This window comes from Semicossyphus pulcher, unplaced genomic scaffold (genome assembly GCF_022749685.1).
Source record: "Semicossyphus pulcher isolate SPU_LCO1_2020_fin unplaced genomic scaffold, fSemPul1.0.p SCAF_10, whole genome shotgun sequence".
In the NCBI taxonomy this organism is placed as follows: domain Eukaryota; kingdom Metazoa; phylum Chordata; class Actinopteri; order Labriformes; family Labridae; genus Semicossyphus; species Semicossyphus pulcher.
This window is the reverse complement of record NW_027211604.1, coordinates 26,795,732-26,821,326: the sequence shown is the minus strand read 5'-3', so window position 1 is coordinate 26,821,326 and position 25,595 is coordinate 26,795,732. Positions and strand designations below refer to the sequence as shown.

The window sequence follows — 25,595 nt, the reverse complement described above, 5'->3', positions numbered from 1 at the left end:
GACAACAACAAACCATCGCCTTTTTCGCAGTGCATTCTGGGAGATACAGTTTGTGCCACATATCCGTCTCTAGAAGGCAACTTTGTACAGTCAGACTGAGCCGCAAGCCAAGTCTAGCGACAAGGACTGCACTCTTCACTTCCAGGATGTTTTTCCGGGACTCTTCAACAAACGGGATATGATTTAATGGATCTCAAGCGCGGACTTTGGAAATACTTCATTTTATGAAACTTTGGCGGCTCTGTAGCTAATGAAGAATAGCTAGTTAAGCGAACCGCTGCGAAGATTAGCTAACTAAGCTAACAACCATACTCAATGAGAGGAGGAAAGTGTCCTGTTATGCAGGTTAATTTGAAGCAGAAGACCACCTTTAGCTATTGACAGTGGTTCAGATCTTTCTTTCTTACCTGCTCGTGTAATTTGATACCTGTGCGTGGCTTTTAAAAGCTGCCGTGGAGCACTGCAACATGGGTAACAATAAGCATAATTTGCATGGGGGGTTGAGATATGTGCAAATATCAGTGGAGAAAGATTGCTTTCATTGATTTAGTCGATCCCTGAACAAATACATAATATGAGGTAGCCAGGTTATTTCACTGAGGAGGTGTGTAAGCTGTGATCATAATTTGCAAAGAATGTCCGACTTAGAAAGTTCCAGTTCCTATTTCGGTTTGGAGGACCCGCAGTGGCTGTGCATGGTCACACTTTTCATTGCATCCCTCGTTACTCTGATACTGTATTTCGTACAGTATTTCCAGCAAAGGGGTGAAGGAAATAAACAGAGAGCAGCAGAGGACAATGCGGCGCAGGAGGAAGCCGCCTCTCTGCTGGGATGGGCGCTGTCACTGAAAAGCTGGAAGAGTCAGTGGAGAGGAGCCTGGTGCAGGGCTTTGAATGACGAGTCAAGGAAGCGTGGGGTAAGTCTCATGATCACGATGAACACTGCTCTTTGGCAGGCAGGTGACTTCAATAAAGAAAGTGCAACTTGTCATAGTAAAGCTCCAGGAAATCACCTAATCTTTGCTCTTTGAAAACCCATCCAATTCCATCAGGTATTACCCCACCCTGGACATAGTCACATTCTTGCCCCACCTCTGATCCATTTGTGTTTTATTTCCTCTTCCTTGGAATTTTCAAGTCCAAACATATTCATTGACGTTGCCAAAGTTATAAATCATAGGCCTTTTTCCACAGAAGACCTTTTAGCATATCACAGCAGGAAAAGCGCAGGTGTTTATATTAGCATTAATGATGGTTGTATTCCATTTAGCTGCTTCAATTTCATGGTCCTGGTTGTGTGCATGCTGACTGCCTGTCATGGCTTTCTCAGACACCTGAATAGAACAGAACCATTGTTCAGGTTCTTACTAACACATGTGCCTTTCCTCCTGTTAGAAGTCAAAATGTGTAAAAAGCCAGTTGCTCATTTATTGGCATGTACTTCATTTTTCTGCTCTGTGAGATGTGTAATAAGTTTTTTTTTCGTGTGTCTTCTTCCTCCTCAGGGTCCTGTTCTGTTGACATTTAAAGAAGATGATGTTGAGGCATCAGAGCTCATGGTCAGCCAGGTGTCCAGCTTTAAGAAGTCTGCCAGGAACAAGGTATACTGACAATAAAGATGTTTATTCATACAGGGTTTTTTTTGTTAATAAAGTTTTTATTTATGTAAAGAAATACAGCCAGACAGTATCATTACTTTGACTTACAAAATATCCAAAGACCTGTGTTCATTTGCAAATTGAAAACAACAAAAATAAACATTTAGCCATTACAGCCTTTCAACCAGATCCTTACAGTGTCCCTGCAATGCTTTGAACGAGAAAGCGGTCCCATGATCTCTTAAAGTTATCACCTTCATCATTGAGTCTAGCTAACGTTTGTTCATATGATACCTAACATAAATTCCATCCATTTTTAAGATCTGGAGAAGATGTACTTTTCCGTAATCCGACCTTATCAACCTTATTAACCCATACCTTATCACTGCAGAGTCATATTTTGATATATTGGACAGTTCTGTTTGGTCTCCAAGTATAGCTACAAAGTCTTGGCGGTATAGGTGTTTTTAAACCTTTGCATTTCCCTATGCATTCTAGTACTTTTCCTCAAAATGGGTAAACAAGTTTACACTCTCAAATTGCAGGTAAAAATGTTCCTATTTCTGTATGACATTTCCAACATAGATTAATGGTCAGGAAGCCCATCCTGTGGAGCTTAGAGGGAGTACAATAAAACCTGTGTATTAACTTCTACTGATTAAGTTTCCCTCTAGCCTCTTTTATATATTTCCCAGTATTTAATACAGTTTTTTAAAATGATTTTCCTTTGCAGCAAAATGTATGCTTGACCTACACAATATTGGGAAAATGTACCATGTGCGATAACTTACAGCTCCTATGTCTTCCTGCTGTTAAGCATGCTTTACGCACTACGTTATGTTTGTAACATCGTCCCCCCTGAATTACAAAATATTTTCAAATAGCAGAAGTGCTGTTGTTTTTTACCACAAAGTCTCATCAACCACACATCAACCTTACCCATAATGCTAGCTAAATCTGATTGGTTAGGTCTATATGTTTCCATGCTTCTTGGAATGCATGGTAAATGTTAACAAAATTAATTTTCTTATTGCTTGCGTTTCAGACAGTCTTTATGTGATGCATTTATTACGCATGTCCATATCTTCATGATGATGAAAATACCATTTATTGGTCAACAGTACGCATACTGTGTGTTTGCGGCTGCTTTGTGCTCTGTCTTTCCAACGATAAATGGATATATTTTTAGGGGAGACTTCCAGATCAATTGTACTCTTGTTTAGCCATAGTGCTGTGTCTGCCTCTTCCCAAAATAATATATTGTCTTCTCCGTAGCAGCTTCAGCATTCATCTGTCTTACAGCAGCAGACGCGTATAGATTTCTAATTTCCTTGTTTATGTACTTTATTGACCAAGCCTGTACCACAAATCAATCTCCTCTTTCCTAATTCAGTGCAGAGCGAGCTACACTTCTTCCAGTACTGCATTGTCGTCTGCAGTGTACAAGCACTGACTCATCAACTCGCTAACTTTGATACGGGCATTTCCCCCATTCAACTGAATTTGGCAAATTAATCTGATACGGGTTATGTGCCAATCTGCTGCATAGACCTTGTAAAACAAACTGGCATCACAGGCTTTTATTTTGTTTTAGAGCGGTCAGAGAGGGATAAATTGCTCGTCGTGTTGTTGGCCTGGTTGGCTTCGCAGTGCTCCCAATGCACACTCAGCCTTTTCTTTGTGATCATCATGATATGCACCAAAATACCAGGTGCTCTGTTGTCGAGTGCAGGGAGGTTAATGAACAGAGGCTTATTTTTACCCTGATGCTGTGTATGTGTGTGTTGTGTACTTTAAGAGGCTTACATAGCTGTCAAGCTCAGCACTGAGAAGAAGCAGGCAGACAGGAATGCACCAGCACCTTTGTTTATGTTAAGGTTTCCCTCACAGCCATCTCATACCCTACCAGACACAAACACAGTCACTAAACTCCTCCACTGGAACAGAATGAATGCATGGAAGAAATATGTTTCTCGTTAGGCGACACTTCACCATTGTTTGGTAATTTTCTCTGAGATGCATTCCAGTGCAGGGAAGGTGATTTATTGTACTCGCACATGATGAATGTGCTGATAATGCGTTTGGAAGCCAGTGCAGATGTTTTTCCTTTTTCACAGTCCAGAGTGAACGTCTCCTGAGGCAAATATTTTGCATTTTGGATCAGTTTTAGCGAAAATCAGTTTTGTAAACACATCTAACTGGTTTCTTTTCAGCCTGTTTGTTTCTTCAGTAAGAGTCAACACACACGCAAACAGAAACATAGTAATAACACCTCACACCTTTAACACCTTTGTTCGTATCTTAGTTTCCCTTTCCTATTTGAGTTGCTTCAGTATTACATGGTAAAAGTAGTAGGGGTGCAAGGATACATCAATATGGATAGATAGATATATCGACTCAACAAACCAATAATAATCCATACAAAGCTAAAACATCGATTAATATTGTCACCTTTAAGATATGCCAACCAATATATATGTAATATATCAGTGAACCGATATTTAGTTCTTTATATTAAAAATAATTGATTGTTTTTAAAAGAGTTCACTATTAAAATTGTTAAATCATATTTTAGTATCCTTTTGAGAGTTATGGATATGGATTTTACTTATTGTATTCATTGAGCCTGTGATATTTAAACTATCACATGAGAGGGAGTGACGTTGTTCTGAATATCATCACAGCTGTGCTGATATTGATGACATCAGGACCTCAAATGTAAAACTGCATTTATACAACAGTTACAGAAGTGACAAATAGTAGTAAACAGTAACAATCAACAACAGATTGTTTTGTGCTCCACCAACTCAACCCGTTCCACAACTTAACTGAAACTGGACTTTTGTTGCCAAGCAACCCAAACATTCTCCTGCTCTCTGTGTCTAAGATAAGATGAGATGATCCTCGTCCCACAACGGGGAAATGTTCAGTCAACAGGTTACCACAGATCAGCTGTTTTTATCACGTGCATTTATCTGTTATATGTTTTAATTTATCATCAACCAGTGAAATAAGAGTCTGCTGTGTGATTCAGAGGCACCAGCTTGATCAGTGTAGACATACACGGTCTGCTGTGATGTAAATTAACAGTATTAAACACCTGGCTGAGGCGGAGTGATACACAGAGTGAAAAGTTGTTCTCTATATCAGCACTAATGGAATGCCTCTTATCCAATCTGATTACTTGGTCGGAACTGACTGTTGTATAATGTCTTATATTGATCGCAGGCTCCTGTATTAAATCAAACCAAAATAACATAAAGCCAAACTTTGTGACATCACTAAATTCCCTAAAATGTTTCTGAAACGGTGAATATTATTGTATCAGGATGAAACTTGTAATTTACACCCTTAATAACTATATGTGAGTTGCATTTTTAGTACATTTATGTTACACTAACTTTAGCCTGACTTAGCTATTGGTTGACTGATATTATCGGGCCGATAAGTTCCTATCACGGATGTATTGGTATCAGCCTGTATGTTTTAGGATATACATCGATATGTCAACTTGTTGCACAGATCGTCCTATGCAGAAAACAACACTTAGATACCAGTGCGGTAAAAATATTATAAATATTGAGTGTCAGCTTCATACTACGGATGTGATATGTTTGCTATCATTGTATTATGGCAAAGTAGACCTCAGGAATCCCAACTCAAAGCGAGGCTAAAGTTAGTAGCAGATGGGCCCTGCTGATGTCCTGTATCCAACAAATAGCGTTTGAGAAACCCAGATTTTTAATGTGAAACATCTTTTTTTGTGTGTTTTCGCTGGTTATAATTATCTTGCATATACTTCTACTAGGGCTGCTGCTTCTAGCTGTCGCCTCATGGATAGAAGGTTCCTAGTTTGAATCCCGGTTCGGACGAAGTGGGTGACAAATGCTCGTTGGTGACTTTAAAATTGCCCACAGCATTGCATGAGAACGCAGCCTTCTGAGTACCTTTGCATAGTCGTATTGGAGCAAAATTGATGCACGAAAACACATACAAAAGGTCTATTTTCATCCCTGTTCAAAAATTCATTATACTGGCCACCATATTGGTAATCTGTGAGTTGTTCCCCTCGAAAGTCAGCATCTGTATCCCTCCCAAAAGTCCCATATCGATCAGGCTCTGACAACAATGCCTCGCTTTGTCTTCCTAACAGGTCGCTTCCTGCTGTGTGGTCGGGGAGCAGCTCCAGTTCTCCGTCAGCGCCGCACCGACAGCCACGGTTCCAGCAGATCCTCATAAATACACAGTGTGTGTATCTCCACTGGAGCTGCAGGTAAATGCCCTACAGTCGTTCTAGAGAATCTATTCATCTTATGAGCTCATGAAATCAAACAATAGTCATTTGTTCTTCTGTGAGTATCCCTTTAACACTGAGGCGTCTGGAAGCAGAGCTACATCCTTTGTAAGTCGTTGTGTTTCAGTTTAATGAGAGATTTTATTGAACATGATGTGCTGCCCAGCTTTGGATCACTGCTGGCAGGAGGCTTAGATTAAATGGTTAAGATCTCTTTCTGTGCTTGGCAAAAGTCCCGAAGACCTCATTAAAATCACTGTCAGGCCCTTTTCCAAAGAGGCTGGCATGCTTTCACTACATTCAATTTGGTAAGGGGAGCTGTGCATGATTGATGTAACTCTGAAGTTATGACACAAGTGACTAATGGCTGCTTGTTCCTGACGAAAAATGACACCGATTTAATGTATTTACCATGCCCAAATCTGACTGGGCTCATTTTTCAGTTAAATATCTCTAACCCTCCTCCTTGTCAGACTCCTAGGTGTTTAAAAGAAGTAGAGTCAAAGGTGATGTGTTGGGATTTGTAAAGGGTAGTGTGCATTAAGCCGTGCTAAGCTTTCACTCTGTTCTTAGGTCAGTGTTAAATCTTCACTAGAGTGTGGTTAAAAGCAGCTATACAGGCTAACCCAATTGTATTAAAGGCTATTTTTAAACCAATAAGGTGCTTGTCATCCTTCCCGAGCTCATTGTGCCATAAATACAACCTACAGCGGGAGGCTGGAAGCTAAAGTCAGGATTAGGGGTCGGAGCGGTTTTGTTTTGGTTGTGGATCAGCTGTTGTTGCTGAACATAAAGGAAGCCTCTCGTCTCTTTTTCACTCTGATTGTTGCAGCTTTGGTCTGGAAGCCTTTTCAAACGTCTCCATCCAGCCGCTCGCTGGAGCATTTGTCAGCTGTGTGACTGAGACTCATGCTAGAACAGTCCCGGCTAATGATGTTTATAAGAGGAGACAGAAGCTCTGGGCATTTACAGTATGTGGACACAATAATAACCAGTACACTGTGCTGCTGCTGCTGAGTGTACTTTGCCTTTTAACACACTGCTGCACCACATGGCCTGCTGCATGTCATGAGGGGGGCACATGTGACAATGCAGTTTTCATCTTTGAAATGCAAATGCTTCATTTACATATATTGTGTATGGGTTCACAACAGGAAGGAGTGGTTATTCAACAAAAGCAAAGGTAGTGCATTGTGGCATGATGCTTAAGTACCACTATGCCCTCAACACTCTTTTGCATTTTAACATTTGCATTTAACACGTGATTTAAGCCCCTTTTACACCTGCAGTGCACTCCTGAACATTTCCGGACATTACTAGGAGGGGCAGCATATTGAACTGGACATTGAACAGTCTTCAACCTGCCAGCCCCTTAGTACAAATCTGTCAAAGTCTGAGTGAGCCAAAGTGTGAACAAAGCAGGTAACTGTCCGGGTCATTCACAGCGAGCAAGTGGCCGTGTTGATGGCATTAAGTTTGGCTGTTTCGAAGTCTTTTCTGTTCACCTGTTTTACACAAAATCACTCACCATTATGCAGGAGTCCTTTTACTGCACATTCCACATTTAACTAAACCAGTATTTCCTTCTGATACGATCAGGCCTGACACAGATAATGTGCTGTGTTTTAACTGTGTGAAAGGGCCATGATCCCCTGGACGTTGTCCCACGTTCACATGTGATAATATCTTTAGAGAGAGCAGTGATATTGTCTCTGTCATAACTCGTATGTTTAAACTTCAAAGTGAGTTCCCCCCCTAAGGGGATCATTAAAGTCTATCTTATATTATATCATTATTATTTTCTTTAATAATCTTCATAATTGTAAGGTTACATGTAATCTCATTTTTGGTGTAAAATGAATATAACCAGGGGCCTCAAAGAGGGACCCTACCCACCCGAGAACACCAGAACATTGTCTCTGCACAGATATGCAATGCTATTAGTAATTGTAGTGTATATGAATATTTAAAATATGTAAATATACAAATAATCATAAACAAACAGATCATAAGTGACAAATTAAATAAAGAAAAATAAGAATAATTTATTAAATAAATAAATAATGAAGCAACAAAAAGAAAAGCAATGAAAAAAGGAAAGAAGAAGATTCAAAGGAAGTTAAAAAAAATGTTATGCGATAAAGATATGCAAGGAGGGGGGATTACTCAGGTGGCAAAACAAGTTATTAAAAGCTCATTTTCAGAGGGTAAACAAACGGCAGTGGTGTAGGCATCGTTCCAACATTGGGAGAAGTCACATTGTAAATGAGGGGTTAGGGGAAACTAATCACAGGAAGTTTTGAGCGTTACACACTTTATTTCCTGCAATTTGGAAACATAATTTACTCACATTTTTAATGGAAATGTTAAAAAACACCAAATTTATTAAGTGATTAAAATTAAGTTTGCCTGCCCCCCCCCCCCCTCTCTCTCAGAGACTGATATTTGTGGTAGAAGGACCTCTTACATTGTTTTTTAATCTACTATTTATTGATATGTAGTAGTCTGTAATACTTTTACAAACATTTCTATTGCTTGCTAAAAGGCTAAAGTGTTTCGGGAGTCTAGATTGTCGAGGGTCCTGAATATTCATTTGGTATAAACCAATGATAAACATACTGTAGCCTTTGTATGAACTGATCCGGGATGTCTCAACGCAGGCTGTGATATTGTTCTTCGTCCTTCATCTGAGCGTTGTCGTTGCATCTGATGAAGCCTTTGTTTGGCATCACAGAGGCGTCTGTTCAGTGTTACGCTGGAATCCAGGCATGCTGGGACAGGATGGCCCGGTCTGTTTGCTGCCTTTCTCTCGTTTCCTGTCACTCTCTCTCTCTCAGCTGAGCGAGGTGTTGACGTACACCTTTGTGACCTGCCATACTTAACCCTTGTCCTGTTTGTCAGGCTGACCGGAGGACGCATTGCATAAGTTAGTTGTAGGTTGTAAGTATGGAGCCTGGCACCAGGGTTGGTTTTAAGATATAAGTATTCTGACTTTGTATACAGAACATGATTTAGGAGAAAGAATACAGTTTCATAAAAACAAAGAAAACGAAAACTGTTTCACATAACAACACAAAAGAAAACCAGTTTAAACAGCCACACCGACATCTACTCTAAAACATAATTTCTTACCATTTATCTCCCATTAAGTTGAAAAAGAATCATTGTAGGAATGCACAATAACATCAGCAACATCACTGATTGAGGTTTTCTGTCTCGTCACTGTCAGAGCCTTTAAACACCGCTGTATCCCGTACTGTGTTCTGTTTAATGTTTACTTCATGTGCCGTCTTCAGTTTTGTAGATCTCTCTGTCTTGGCCTTCAGCTTTTGCGTCTTTTAACCTTTATTGCTTTCTTTCTGCTGTTTTGTCTCTTTTCTTTATTTCCCCTCTGTAAATAGACCAAGGTCAAATTTACCGGACTTCTTTCTGTGGATTGACATGATTACAATTAGTCCTCTGGATTGTGTGATTAGAGCCACATCCCTAGCAACGGTCTGTTCTTTATAGCAACAGTCTCTTATCAAGAAATGACAGACCTCAGAATGTGGTAATCAACACAGCGTTGTTGAATACTCGTAACAGACCGTTGCAAAGGATGCAGCTCTGATCAAAGACTATGGAGAGGAGGACCATGTCTAAACATATTAATTTACAGAAAGACGACTGAGACATTTAATTTCAGCGCCTTCATAGAAATATGTCTTTGAGCCAGTTGACACTGTGGACAAATAGAAAATAAAGAGGAAATGGGAGGAAATAAGAGAAGAGGAAACGTCCCAGAAAAAAGCAAGAGAGACGTTAGAAGACACTAGGAGCTGGACAAGAGAGAAACGGACAACACTGAGAAACAGAGACATAAATAAACACTTAAAGGGACAGTACAAGCTCTGTCAGTTTTTAAAAAGGTGTTAATTGAAAAGAAGATGTTAACAGACTTTGACAGTTACAGAGAAGACACCCTCAATCAGGTGCTGCAGTGATTCAAGTGGTCCTGTATTGTAAAAGGTTCCTCTACAGACTGCAGTTTGAAACACATTGTCGTAATAATGTATTCAATATGCGACAAAGCATCCTGAGTTTTATGAGCCTGAAATAGCTCGCTGCCATTTAAGTTAGTCAACAAAGTAAGAAGTGCAGCATTTGGATACATGTTTCTAATGTTGTTAAAAGCATTACAGAGGTGATCATTTAACGCTTGGTTTTAGGACATTTGACTCATCAAACAAACCTTTAGCCACAACAACAACAACTGTCCTGATAACATCCTGAAGTGTAAATATTGTAAATACCAGAGTCATATAATCCGTGTTAAATATACTGTATGTACTGATTTTCTCTCCTGTGTTCTTCAGCTCGATCTGCAGAGGCAAGAAGCTGAAGATGAGGTCAAGGTGAGCTGGGGAGTGTCTCACCTGGAGACAGGGGAGCTGCAAGTGACCCCCAATTTCACCCAGGTAAATTTAGGACCTCAGATAATGAGATGTGCCTGCTCTCTTTATAAGTGCTGATACACCAACACAAAGGCTAACACACAAACTGTACCAAAACAAGACTAACAGTTTAATTTATGTTATAATAAACTGAATGTTGTTTTATGATAATTGGTCCTTTAAAAAAATACTTATAATTTTTTATTTGTACTAATGTTATTGTAATCTCTCTCTGTCAGGACAATGCAGACACTGTCAGTGTAGCAGCCGTAAAGGAGCAGTTGAAGCAGCTGTTATGTGCGACGCGTCCCTCTGTGCTGCTGAGCTGCAGGCCTGCTCAGGCCTCAGAGATCCAGGTGAGTGGAGCAGTCACGTCTGATGCACCACATCTTAACAGCTGCCACGCAAGGACGCCATGCAGAAGTATGTGCGAGTATGTCATGTCTTGTTAGGGTCTGCTGTATGCTGGAAATTGACTTAAAAGCAGCTTTGAACCTAATTTTCATAGTAATTTGTGACGGTTTGACCACGTTGTTTGGATCTTCCTGGCCAGGGACCACAGATGTAATTAGCTGCAGTATATCTAAGTGATATACAGGCCCCGGTCCAATATACTTAACTAAAATAAAATAAAAGTAATTGGGTGGCAATTAGGTTAGAGCCTAACAACACTGAACTCTCAGTCAGTATCTTATTTTTCAACCGTACATGTACACCATACAAAGGCGTAATCAAATGACCATTTGAAAACATTGTATGCAAATCAGCTCTACACTGCTTTACAGAGCTTTATATGGTGTTTCAGTACTTTGTTTAGCTGTCTTGCTCACAACTTTACTGTTTTGGTTCACTCTTACCACTCTCATTGAATCACTTTCAGCCATATAAGGCAGCTGTTTACATTTAAAAAGCCTTAAAAATCCACTGTGCACTAGCTGGTGAACACAGTGGAGCATTAATAAGCAGCTAAAGCTAAAAGATATTTCCCTCAGAGTGATGCATGCATATCCAGGAACTCAAAGTTGTTGTGTTTTTAAAAGCTGTTAGAGATTCCTTACACCAACATGAAGGCAGTGTTGAAACCTGATGGAAGATTTAACAATACAATAATGTAAAGTGTTCTCATAAACAAGTTATTTATTCAGCACACATTGGTGTGCTCCTCTGTAACATTACGAGGACTAGCTGCTTGCTGGCTACACTTTCAACCCCAGGTTGGGCTGGCTCTTCCTCACGGCCATCACCTCTGATATTTGAGTGTTTTGACATTCACCATTTCTCCTTGTTGTTATCCCTAAATGTTTAAAAGATGATATGTGTAACTGCCTGGCTAGCTAGCTTAGGCTGCTAGGTAAGTTTGGCTTGTTATAGTTTAAATCGTAAAAGCATTACGTGTTGAACGTCACTCTACCCATAATGAGGGTGAAGAACACTGGTCTCAAACCTGCTGTTTACTTTTCATTAGTTAATAATAGTCTCTTATTCACCCGAAGGCCGGAGACTCTACTCCAAAAGAATACCAATGTTACTTCATAACTACTTGACCTGTGAATAAATAACTGTTCGTCAACATGTTTGCCATAGTAACTTAAAAGGTCAAAATGTGTCAATGTTGTTGGGCTGTGGCTCATTGGTAGAGTCGGTCATCTCTTAATTGGAAGGTCGGGGGACATGTAGTGTAAAAGCGCTTTGAGTGGTCAGAAGACAAGAAAAGGGCTTTATAAGTACAGTCAGTTTAACATGTGGCCAACAGATACTTCAGATTTAATCTGCACTTTTATAACAAGTCTTCTAAGAACAGGCATATCTTTGATTCATTTTAAGGACAATATTTTTTTTTATTCTCAGGGGTTGTTAACATTTTCTTAAATTTGCTAAGCTTCTGTGTCTGCATTAAAAAGTGAGTGATAACTGTGGAGCATGTAATCATGTTGACCGCATGTCTAACTAAAGCTGCACAGATATATAAAGAGTTGATTATGCTGACGTGCTCTTACGAAAAGGTTTTTACTTTTGTGCCCTTTGGCCAGCCATCGCGTCATGTCATGTGTTTCTGATGTGATCATGTCTTCACATTTTGGTAAACAGGAGGCGAAACTCTTCTAGTGAAAGCACTGAATAAAAACACCTTCTGTAATGTTTACTAGACTGTTAGGCCTGATCGTCTCTCACTGAGATATAACTGAGTCTCAGGTTACAGGTGATTATACTCAGAGTAAATTATAGATTATTTGTTAACTGGTCAATCCTTTAGTCTATTAAATATCATACATGTTGACAAATGCGTGTTAGCTCAGACAGAGCCAAAGTGATCTCTTGAAATGTCCTATCTTTAATTGTTTTGTATTGTCCCTGATGTGAAAGGGAGAAATCAAGCCAGTTTGTTTTAGCACGGCAGCAATAAGGAAATGTTTAATAAATTAGATGTCCATTTACTTATTAGCTAGTTGTTACATAAGCAGCTCAGGCTACCTTACTGACACCTGAATCCCTGTAATTTAAAGGTTAAAATTGATCCAGCAGATCAGTCTTAAGTTTAACCCGCAGTGAAGTCAGAGTCTGTGAGTCCTCCAGGACTATTAAGCTCAGTAAGCCTACGAGTCAAACCAGGTCTCCTTTTAGCCGGAAGAAATCAGAGCATTTATTATTCTTCTTTATCAGTCTTGAACTGATAACTTGTAATGCAAATTCTACACGGTCATAATGAAAGTCATGTCACAGGAGTTTATTCTGTCTGCAGGGTTGATTTTCATTGAGTTCTCCACCCTTGTAGAAACTATTTTTTATATTATTAATACACCGTTTTATCCCTTTATTGACTTACAAAAACAACACTGCTGGTAGCTTCTGAGATTAAATATACATTATGACATTATGTTTGCAGCCCTTGGTTCAGGGATCCTTGCATACATTGTTGCTGAAATTATAATTGTTGAGTCCTTATTACTTTAATTTCTCCAACAGGAAGCCCGCAACAACGTGGTTTCACCCCCCAAGCCCCCCCGCGCCCATGACTGGAAGCTGCTGGTGAAGAACATCCGGGTGACTCTGAATCAGGAGGACGATGCTGCAGGTCGGACACTTAGACAATTATAGTTCCCCAAGTTGTGATGAAGCTTTTGGAGCTTGTGATGAAGCTTATCTTCTGTCGGCAGCCGACTAAGATCAAAATATGTTGTATGTTGTACATGTTGTACGTTGCCTCCTGCCTCTGCACAGTAGTCTGAGATGACTTCCAGTTAACTATACCATACAAATAAATACGTGTTGTTATTAATGCACTTATGGAACACTTACATTTTCTGATACATATGGAAAAATATAATAAATGTATTATATATTATTCATTTGCTGTGTCGAGAAAGAAACATGGGATGAGTCAGATTTCTAAGTGAGACTATATGGACGTGGAATATTACTCTCGCAACACATCTATAAACAGATTAGGTCGACATTTTGGTAAATACACTTGTTTTCTCTCTTGTATCAGATGCTGTCTTAACTGCCTGTCCAGTAAAAAGCTGAAGGCAAGAGGCGGTTAGCCTAGCTTAGCAGTAAGACAGCGAAACAGCCATGCTTGGTCAGCGCTCAGCGTCCTCAGCGCAGAAACGCCCTCGGCGTCAGCTGTTTTTTTGTCGCTGTGCTCACAGCGTTCTCAGTTGAAAATAGTTCAACTTTTGGAGCACCACCGTGCTCGTCAATGTCACTTCTCCCTCACCGACTAATCAAAATTTAGAAGGGGCGGGACTTCAGATATCAACTTTGTCAACAATAAAGGTGGAGGAGAAGCTAATCCTTTCGTTTTTTTCGAGGGTACGCTGTCCAGGTGTATAGCTGCTGCTAACGCCACGATGCCTTTATGTTATTTTTAAGTTTTCTTTGTAAAGTTTTCTTGAATAAAAGAAAATATTAAGCATACAGAGCGATTTAAAACACACTTAACGGTCACTACCAAGAGAAGCAGGAGTGCCACCAGACGACATTCGTAACCCTAGCAACAGTAAGCGCCGGTGAGAAGCGCTCTTGAGGTCGTGGGTGTTGCCACACAGGCCCTTAGGGAGCAAAAATGTATGTAAAGTAACAACAAGTTGTGGTTTTGTGGGGGATTTTGTGCTTTTGCCAGTTGCATTGACTTCCTATGATGGCAAGCAGCTTGCAAAGACTTTGAGAGTCTCTGTCCAAGAATTAGTCTGGCACATAACACCCATAAAGTATTGTCACTTTGATTTGGAATACTATTTATCAAAGATGTAAAGAGAGTTAACACAAAAAAAATCATGGTTTAGTAAATCATACAGCTAATTTTTTTCACATGCTATCAGTGTTGTACTTTTAGGACTGTATTCAACTTTTAAATTACTTAACTTTTAAAGACATCCATTCTGTCAAAGCTAATCAACACTGCGCTTATCAAGTTTTTCTCATATGGTATGTAAGTATTACTGTTCTCAAGTCTCTGTCTGCCTCGCCTTTGTTTATTCTGTCCAGAGGCTCTCCTGATAAAAGGACATTTGTTTGCCAGTTGGCTGTTAAAGGTGGTAAACTGTTGGTCAAAGCTGAACAATGTTGGCAGTACAGTTATAATACACCCACACGAGTATCACTTCACCCAGCGTGGTGACAAAGACTTTTACAAAAGTGGGATTCCTGTATGTTCAGAGTGAAAACAAATCACCAGGGTGCTGTCCGAGATGAAACAAGAACACAACATGTTTTTAGTGGATGACAGGCTGTTAAACATGTTGTCCAGTGATGAAGTCTTGGACCTTATCTCCACCAACAACAATTTTGTTTGGATAATTCCCGTGTCGAGTCATTCTCTAATTGTAAGTCAGCAGTTTTAAAGACTCCAGTAATCCTCTTAAGTATTCTGCTAAACACTTGATATTGTACAGCGGAGACATGACTCAGCGTTGGACACTTCACTATCTGTTTTCCTTCATGAAGTGAAGAAGAGTTATACTTAGCTTCACTTGTGAGGCTTCCTGTGCTGGCTAAAAGCCAGATCAAGAGCTGCTGCAGTGGATGATCTGTCAGTAATGGAGCCGGACCGATATAAGACTTTAGAGACGATTACAGGACCGGTTTTAAAAGGGAGAAATTTAAAGACTACCCTTATGGCAGCTGGTATAGTGAATATTTGAGCTACAATAACAGTAAACTTTATTTGTATCATTTAAAATACAGTTACAAAGTGATTATCAACAGCAGAATAAAACAGAACTTTATAAAGGATAAATGCATTCTAAAATAACTCTTTTAATCAAGTGTACAAGATATTAATCCAATAAATTATAATAGTAATTGGAATTGCACAACATTGAATTAAAAAGAAGTTCATCTCAATCAATCAATCTGTACTTATATAGCACCAAATCATAACAAAAGTTATCTTAGGTTGTGGGCTAAGATATTAAATTGTTCATCATACACACAGAGAGCCAGTGTAACGGAGCATGAAAGAATGAAATCTGAAAATAAAGCTTTTTAGATCTTTGTTGTGCGGCAAATTTTGCTTCAATATGAATATTCAATCGTTTTTTGCATAATAAACATCGCAAACTCATTACAGAATAGTGCAGACCCCTGTTTGCACGGTTGTGATTCTCTGCTGCATGTGCTGCAGACAGTGCTGAGAGGATTGTAAACTGACGGCGTGCTCTGATGGATAAACTACTGTACATGATAACACCATTTCTAAATCACCCAAACCTTGTTTTCTGCGTCATACTGTATTTTCTGTAAAAAACAAAAAAGATATAAAATATTGGACAACTTTTCAGCCGATACCATTCTATTTGTGTCAGGCCCATACTGACCAAAATATCGTCTGACTGATATCAGCCTGGCTCTGGTCTTTAAGTTTCCTGCTGATGCTGTATTCATTAAGACAAGGTGCTTTCACAGAGTTGGAGCCTGGCTTGTGGCTAATAAAGTTTAGTTTAAGTGCTTTGTGGGACAGGATTTATCTGCTGTGCTGAGGAAGACCTCTCAACCCCTTACTTTATGAGTGTCCTCTGACCTATGCATAATTCATCATATATACGACGTAAGCTGACCTCCTTTGCCCGTTAAAGTGGAGCAGTGGAAGTGACCAAAGCAAAATATAACCCTGCAGCAGCACATTTGATTTTCCTATGAATTTGGATCACTTACAGTTTTCTGCTGTGTTTGCAGGCAGCATGAATCCTCTGTGTGTGCTGCAGTTGGATGATCCTCCACAGAAGTTTAACACCCCAGTTTTGAAAAACACAACCAATCCTGCCTGGGATCAGCCCTTTATTTTGTAAGTTTTAACCTCAGAGTACTCCTTATTTTTTTATGCGTTTTTCTTTTACCGTCTTTCAACATCTATAATACATTTACTTTCTTTTCTCTCCCATCAGTGAGTTGAATGGACTTTCAAAAGAGCTCAATATTCAGCTGATGAATGACGGACAACCTCAAGACAGTAAGGAAACGACTGGCTGCCTTTGATATCTGTGTTTTATTGATCATGACAAAGCATTATATTGTTCTCTAGCTGTGGCTGTCACGTGCTATGTCAGACTAAATTAGGTGTGTCTTCTCCTTTTACAGACTCCTTACTTGGTCAGGTGTCAGTGCCTTTTGATCTCGTAAAGAAACATCCCAAAGGACAGCAAACATTTGCACTCAAGACCAAAGACACAGTGACTGGATCACTAACTACTGACGTAAGACCATCACTCTACCCTTTTATATCACCGGATAAAGTTCAATTTCCTTCCATGTGTCCGTTTGCATTAATACATAGTGAGAATATTACCTTTTGTTTCCTTCAGTTTACCTACCTGGAGCCCAGTGAGGTGAGGTCCTGGCACCCTCCCACCCCAGCGTCCAATAAGCGGGTGGAGATGGACCGCACAGTCATGCCCTGCGGGACGGTGGTCACCACCATCACCGCAGTAAAGAGCAAGCCAGGCCGACCGCTCCCTCCTGGACTAACCATAGGTACAGCACGAAAAGCTAAGACTACAGAGCACTACAGGGATGACAGAGTCTGGCTCATAGAGGTTTCTGTGTATTCTAGTGCTGATGATGGGTCAGGTTTGAGGTTAAAGAAAAAGGCAGAGGACCCAGATGCAGAAAATGAATTTATTTAATAACACAAAATACGAAAACAAAGCAAAAAGAAAAGCTTACTGCTCTGAATCCAGTGAAACAAACAATCCAGCAAAAGGAAGAAACGCAAAATACAGTCAAAAGGCATTCCAAACTGGGAACACTGGGATTACGGTTTTAGGACAAAAGATGACAATGAACAAGCAAAGAAACAGGGGAAGACAAAGACTATATACAGAGGGGGTAAACAGGGACAGGTGAAACTAACTAACACAGGTAAAACAATGAGAGCAGGGCACACTATCTAAAAGGCGGGAAAACACACAAAGGCGGGAAGATAAAGACATGACATACATGGAGCAAAAACTACAAAATAAGACTCAAGACTGTGACAGTGATAAAACAGGAAATACTATATCTAAACAATGAAACACAAATTAATTACATACAAACTATTTAAGACTAAATCATGACTCACAATAAATGAAATACAAAAACGTAACATTACTAACTCGTGACAGATGATGTAGCTAGTGGGAAGATACAGTACGCGTGCACTCCTGATCATTTCCTGACATTACCCGGGTGGGCTCCATGTGTGAACGGCAAACGGCCAAATTTTTTACCTCGACTTTACCCCGACTTTCTTCTGCCAGCCTCCAAGTAAAATGACAGGAAGAAGTCGGGGTCGGCCGATGTGTGAACGCAGCAGGAAATACTCGGGAACATTCACGGGGAGCGAGTGACGGGGAGGGAGGGAACGGGGGACACCCTATTTAAAGAAAGCTATATCGTAATTCCTTTATAGCTGTGCTTCATTCTTCTCCAACACATGTTAGTGTTTGTTCATAAAACTACTTTAATCTGCTCACCTTGCTTCTCTTCCGTTATTTCTCCCCACACACCTTCACCTGCTGTACCTGCACACAGATCTCTTTCTGTTTATCTCCCTCCATGTATCTGCTCTGTTTATGTTCATCGTGAGCTGCACGTCTTACAAAGTCACCCCAAAAAACACAACTCACGTTTTGAGTTTTTCACCCACGATCTCGTTTCCGCAGCAGCAGCAGCTGAGCCGTGCGTGAATGAGGCTCGTCGTTAAAGCTGTTGTGAATTCTGCAACAATTAAAAGAGCCGACCGGGACTTGATCTACAGAGCCTATTTTTAGCCATGCTAGCAGCGTGGCTAAATTGATGGCAATGTACCTATTATACCTGCCAAACATTAGCATGTTAATGCATGATACCATGCTGATTATAGCTTTAGCCTAAGTACAGCCTCTCACAGTGACTTGTGTGAGTCATATATAAGACTTGATTACACCTTTTTAACAGTACAAATACATGTAGATAAGTCTAGAGATTAAACGCACACAATGTATAATTAAATACGCAATTCAAAGAAAAGCAAATAAGTACAAGTCAAAGGAGTGTCATGTCACCCTTTGAGACATACAGGGGAAAATAATGACATTCATGCTCAGGTTTCAGGGTCCTGGAGTTTATTTTGTCTCTTCAAAACAAGTGAGCTTTCATTAATGTTAGTTGCAAGAACTGCGTTTTTTTTTTACTATGACAAGTCAAAGTGTTGTCTGAGAAAAGGGCTCATTAGTGGGCCTCCGTTTTGAACTTGCACTTTGTCCATGAAGCAGATGATGAAGGTGACTGTCTCCCTCAGATCCTGCCCAGAAAGCGGTGTCCATCAAGCCGAAGCTCACAGGGCGTCGTGTTTCGGAGCAGCCGTCTGTGCTGGGGCCCACAGTCAACAAGGCCCTGTCCTCCTCTGATACCGAGCTGCTGATGCTCAACGGCACGGACCCTGTGGCCGAGGCCGCCATCAGACAGCTGCACCAGTCTGCCAAGCAGAAGCTCAAGTCCCCCGTGAAGAAGAGCACCATCATCATCTCTGGCATCGCCAAAGTAAGGATGAGATCCAGTAGGGACTTGTTGCTGGTGCATTATTCTGTTTCAAACTAGACTTGGGTAAATAAACACATCATTTATCACAATATTTTTCTTCCATCCGTGTTTAGTAGGTCATCTTTTTTTCTTGAAGATGTAGGTGTTAAAAAATAATAACAAAGTGAGCCGCAGTTGGGGGAGTTGTTTTCCTGAAGCCATGACTGAGAAAAGATTTTAAATAAAACAGTGTGTGCCATCTGGAGCAGGAAGAAACTCCTGTTTTCTTAAAGTCTACTTCAGTTACCAAGGATTCAAAATGCCAATAGAAATACCTGGTCATTCATAATGCCAAAGGAAGACCTTGCATGAACAAATACTAAAGCCAAACCAAGTGAAAAATAGATTTTTAATGATGGCACTGTGCTTGGTTTCCCAGACGCCGTTGTCTCAGGACGATGAGCTCGCTCTGATGGCGGGTTACGCTGCAGCGATGGATGCCTCGATGTCAGAGGGCAGCTCCACTCAGGATATGACCACAGCGATCGCGACAGGGACCAGCAGCCCTCCGGACGAGTCTGAGCCCCAGGAGGGCCCCAGTGGAATCGGCCGACCCCCGGAGGACTGGGAGAGCCAGACCGGAGAGGAACTAGACCACACCTCGCTGTCTATGTGTGTCTCTGAGGCCAGTTGCAAGAAGAGCAGAGGTGAGAGGGCACAGACTAGGCGAGACACTAGGGATGGGTACCGAAACCCGGTAGTAAACGGGCCCCGGGGCTGAATTATGAAAGACCGTAGTATTGATAAACCTCTGACGTTATCGATTCTGCGTCCGGTTCTGGAGAAATTAAGAAAATAAATGTCCTGTTTATTATTAGTACAAAAATGTCATCGCATTTAATCTCAGCAACTGTTTCTAATTTGCAATAACATTAATACATGCGTCTATGATGCATATTCCCATCAACTGTGTGCGAGGGGCGGGGGCGATTCTCTCTCACACACGCTACAGCACACACAGACACACGCGTACACGTGATCCTGCTCGTGACGATGGCAGAGAGAACTAAACGGTCCATGCCGACAATGCTCATTGCCACAAGTGCAACAACACTTCTGCTTGTAAGGGCGGAAACACGAGCGATCCGTCCAAACAGCTGTCTGAAGTGCCTCTCGTACAAGCAGAGACATGCGCCACACTTCTCACTGGACGCTGTTACCCAGCAAACTTAGTACACGTGAGAAACCGCGTTAGTTGATAAGCCCCGCCCACTACCAGCCAGCCAATTAGTTTTATATTTCCATCATCACAACATTGGAGTCCATAATAGTGATCTGTTCTTAACATTGCTGTTTATTTTGCTGTGAATAATTGTTTATTTTACATTTCAGAAAATACGGTTAAAGTACCGGATCATTAAGCAGTATCGATAAGAGTAGTAATACCGTTAAAATCTTAACGATACCCATCCCTACGAGACACTGACTACCTGAAGCGTATTAGTCCACTTTAAGTCCTTCAAAAACAACTTGTCTTTTAGCTTTGATCTGTTTCTCCTCTTCAGCTGTTTTCATGTCCGTCTGTTTCTCCTCTTTGATGCTCTGTTTTCTTTTCTCTCTGTTTCAACCTTTCCTTTTTGAACTGTCGTCTTAGAGGAAAGCAGTGTTAAGCACTCATTATGTCCACAAGAGTAAGTTATTCATGAGTCACCTGTAGTTACCTGGTACTTTTGTATTTGTAGTCTGCTAGCTACCAGTAGAGTAATTAACATTGTAAAATCATTTTAATATTAGATCGTGTAGTTGCTATGTTTTAGATCATTTTGGGGCCGTACTAAATACACAAACTACTGTGAATATTGTGAGACGTTCACTTGTAATATGATGCATTGTATATTGGGACCTTTGTTGCACTGTGGGCAAGGAACCCCTAACTGGACTTTCATATAGCAAAGACTATTCTCAGGTCTCTAATTACATCATAAAAGAGGACTTTAAATGAGGAATACTACGGCTTCCCTTTAAAGAAACAACAAATCATTAGTCCAGAATAACCTAAGTTGAATCACATATAAATGTAATTTCTGCATTTTTTTATCTGTTATTGTACCCAGAGCAACGCAGGAGCAAAAGCATGACACGCTGTAAATCTTACACACCGATTCTTGAACTAACGCTCACCTGATCATCAGGACGTTTTTACAGGGAGCCAATTTATCCACAGAGGTCTCCTTCTCTCCTAAACAAACAGATATATACATGTGCTTTTATGTATTCACAAAGTTTATACTAAAAGAGGTTTGTTTAAATGTTTAATAAAGACATCAGAAATAAGCCAAAAGGCAAGCAATAAAGTGTATACATCAAATTCAATACGTATACCGTTGGTACCTGCATAAATATACACACATATCCATATCTACAAGTGTATATATACTGTATATATACACATAATTACCTATTCACACATATATATATACTGTACATACAAATATAGATACATACAATTACATATAGGCACACATATTCAAAAACAAGTATTTACATATGCGTACCATCCTAAACATACATAAATACATAACTATAATTTTCACACACACAGACCCACTCATGCATCTGCCTTCACATTATAGGTGAGCTTGTTATGAGGCTAGGCTAAGTCTCCTCCTCTCCAAAACATACAGCACTAACATCATTAATTTAACCTGGTAATGACACTGAATAAGATATTCACAATTAAGACATAAGTGTTACTCAGTTGCTCCTAAATTATCTTGTAGTAGTAGTTTCCTAGAAATGTCCAGCAAACAGCCAGAGCTTATGAAAAAACTTCATACGGGTAAAACATGAGACTCGTGTAGGCTGATGGAGAATTTTGGTGTGACGCTGAAAGAAATCAGGACTGAACAGTCAAAGCTTTATATTGAACAACCAAATGAGTTACTACAGGCCTACAGACCTGACGCTGCAGAGTAAAACATTACAGTAGTAATGGAGATCAAATGTCTTCTCATATTTTAATACAAATGTAATGTAATATATTTACAATGTAAGTTGTTTAATAGTATGTTATTCAGCCTTATGTAGCTGGAACAATTTACTTGGAGGGTACATATATTGCATATATTGTTTGTCATTAATTAAGTTTTATATTTTTTATAACAACCTCATTTAATGAATGAATTAAAAAATATATCAAATCCCAGAAACTGCTTTGGTGCTGAAAGACGGAATGATGCTTGGACTGTGTGGCTGCTCTCTGTTTGTACTGTTTAGCATGTGTTAGCTGGTGTCTAAATAGTCTCATTGTCTTTATGAGTGATAGAGCTCGGTTCCAAAGGGAAGACTGTCTAGTAGACTAATGGTGGATAAATAGAAAATGTTTCCTCCAACATGTCCTGTCCTTGCCAGATTTTTCACCATCAATAACCAACAATTTGCAACTAACCCAAGTTCTGTGCCTCTGCTGCTTTAGCTGTCTTCAAATTTGCTGCTACATCAGTTACTTTTGTATGAATACTTAAAACTCATGCCAGAAGTCCTTGTCACAAACTATGAATATTTCCTGTCCTTTGCCCTCCCTTACAGGCAGCTTCCTACAAAAGAGTGCCAAGCTCTTCTTCCGGCGGCGTCACCAGCGCAAGGAGCCGGGGATGAGCCAGTCACACAACGACCTGGTCTACCTGGAGTCTCCAGCGGCAGTGGAGCGTGCCAGCCGAACAGCCACGCTCAGCCGCATGCTCAGCCGCAAGAGCAAGAATAAGAGCAAAGCTAACGGCTCTACCTCCTTGGGGGAGCCACACGCGTGAACCCCTCCCTGCTCTCCTGATCAGTCCCTCCTACAACAGCTACCACCTCCACCTCAAACATGCACTGGCTAACCTCCTGGCTAACCTGCTCCTCCTACTGCCCAGCCTGCATACTGCAGCTCCTGCTTTGTGAATAGGAAAGCTGTGCAGATGGAAAAATATCCTCTTTTACTGCCATTTCCTTCCACGTAGAGGAAGTGCGTGCATGTGTGGATGAAGGTCTCCTGTCTTGGATTAATGGCATTTCAGAGGATATCATTTAGCATGTTTCTTTTATTTGATTTTATGCAACATTTTGAAAACTTTTAAATGCTTTTGTGGCCTTTTAACCGACAGAAGAGACTGCCGGCGTGGGCTGTAGCTCTTTACCTCACTGAAACTGAGCGTGAAGAGTAAACTCTCCCTGCTGCAAACCGTACGTTTCCTTACGGTGGACCAACAGGACCAAAGATGAAGAGAAGAGTGGTGTTTGTATGATTTGCACACTTGTAGTACCTTTAATTTAAAGTGCAATGACAGGAGCTACTCTTGTGATAGAGATTAAAAACATTCACAAAGGGAGATGATCTTTTCACTGCAAGTGGGAGATAGTAATACGACTACTTTTTTGACACTAATACTATGAAATGTAGTATTTATATCCATTAATTTGAAATGCTTCTAATGTTATTCCTAATAAAGTAAGACATGAGCAACAGCTGTATGTAGTGTGCATATAAACGCTGTAAAACAAGGAGAAAATATCAGCCTTATGTCTAACAATGATATCAGATCATGCAACCCAGCTATTAGCAGAAGTTCCTAAAAGAAGTAGTGACACTGTGGCTAAAAGTTCAGCTATATGTGAGCGTTTTATGTTTACTCCTCTCTGCAGTGTTTTCAACAGATATGCAACTTTCTTCTTTGTCTTCCTCCCTGTACACTACTGTTATCAGCAGGGTTGTTAATGTGTCAAAAGGGAACAGAACGAACCTTTTTATCCAGGGACTGTGACGTTACACTCGGCCATATTGTCGCATTACGCACTAATGAAATTTGTTTATACGCCCATTTCAACCCTGATTTTATCTGAATGAAATCTTAAGTCTCTTCTTTGATGTTTTATCGTTTTCAAAAGATGTAGCTTTGAACACATGAACAAGAGAGAAAGTGTGAACACATTTGGAAGCAACCAAATAGTTTGGGCTGCTTTTTTTATCCAGCTAATGATTGTATTTTTCTTTTCTTAAGCAGCTTATTGAAGACGTGTCTGTACATCATTTAAACTACTGTTTCTTCAATAAGAGAATTGATGCTTCACAGTGACGGACAGATTGCCTTACAGTCATTCTGAGGATGTCACCAGCGCTCTTGTTCTGTGACTTTTGGTTCCTGAGGCTCTTGAAAGACGGCCACTGTGTTCCTGCGACGTCCGCAATGTCTATAATCTAGAAGCCTATGCACATAACATATCTGTTAACAGAGTGTTTACATTGTGAGACTATCAGAAATAAAAACACTCACTTGCTGTTCATGACAACGCTCTCTTCCACCGTCATTGTGTGTTTTTAGAAAATATTCAGATAAGGAATAAAATTCTGTCACCATCCGGACAGAATCACCTCAAACTCTGAGAAATGGAGGTGAAAACGGGTTGTTTTAATCACACTCAGCTTCAGAGCCCTCACTTATTATGGCAGCCTGCAGGCATTGTCTACTGTGATGCATTCAGTAAGCAGTAGGGCTGTGAGTGATTAATAAACTGCTTCCTGATGTTGTTTTATTAGCTTTGTGCACAGAGCTGACTGAACGTTTGTTGCAGGCTGTCAGTCGTTCCCCTGCAGGGATTGTAACTAATATACATATCGACTTATTTTGTTTTCAGCAATAAAATGTTGATTGAATAACTGAGATTGTGGTGCCAATTTGAATATCTTGGCTGTAGTGAATCCTCCAATAGTTCTGTTACCTTATATGCTATTTAACTTTTTTATTTACCTTCTTTTCCCAGAGGAATTTGTTAATGAAGGACCAACGGTGTCCCCACAACACACTGGTTGAAAACATTGTGCTTTTTATTCAAGAACCGTATTTGAACGCAGTATTGGGATACTTTATTTCTTCCATGTTGTGCTACAATTGACTGTCATTCTCTTACAAAGGACACTATATAATTTACTGCACTCAATACATTTGTCTGGCCGCTATAGTTACTCTGATTATTTTTCATACAAATCTTTTTAGCATCTAGTATGTGATAAATTAAAGATTTATACATTTCTTTAAAAAAAAAAAAACATATCCAGGTATTTCAGTCTGGAATTGAGTCCACAGAAGTTTATTAGCTCATCTAAAAATATCTGCTAGTATGGAAATATTACAACCTGTTTCTGATGCCAATTTGAAATAGTGAGAAGTCATCACAATTTAGTACAGCTACCTGACTTTTTGTAATACATACATTCGAACGTCTTTTTTTTTAAAGTTTTAAAGTTTTACG

General features: G+C 40.1%; 1 protein-coding gene across 1 annotated transcript; it reads left to right on the top strand.

Moving 5' to 3' along the window:
• Positions 1–75: 75 nt before the first annotated feature.
• Positions 76–24,966, top strand: LOC138605227 (C2 domain-containing protein 2). The gene is made up of 13 exons (XM_069677353.1): positions 76–917; positions 1,506–1,601; positions 5,752–5,871; positions 10,248–10,349; positions 10,565–10,681; positions 13,290–13,398; positions 16,503–16,611; positions 16,712–16,776; positions 16,905–17,020; positions 17,129–17,297; positions 19,087–19,328; positions 19,747–20,014; positions 22,896–24,966. Exons 1-13 carry the CDS (start codon positions 636–638, stop codon positions 23,114–23,116), a joined length of 2,016 nt encoding a protein of 671 aa, XP_069533454.1. The 5' UTR covers positions 76–635; the 3' UTR covers positions 23,117–24,966.
• Positions 24,967–25,595: the final 629 nt, after the last annotated feature.

What these genes read in the sequence shown, in the direction of transcription:
- LOC138605227 (XM_069677353.1), top strand. Translation starts at nt 636, where the DNA reads ATGTCCGACTTAGAAAGTTCCAGTTCCTATTTCGGTTTGGAGGACCCG. An exon ending in ACGAGTCAAGGAAGCGTGGG is followed by an intron (nt 918 to 1,505) that starts GTAAGTCTCATG and finishes CTTCCTCCTCAG; the next exon opens with GGTCCTGTTCTGTTGACATT. An exon ending in TCAGGAGGACGATGCTGCAG is followed by an intron (nt 13,399 to 16,502) that starts GTCGGACACTTA and finishes CTGTGTTTGCAG; the next exon opens with GCAGCATGAATCCTCTGTGT.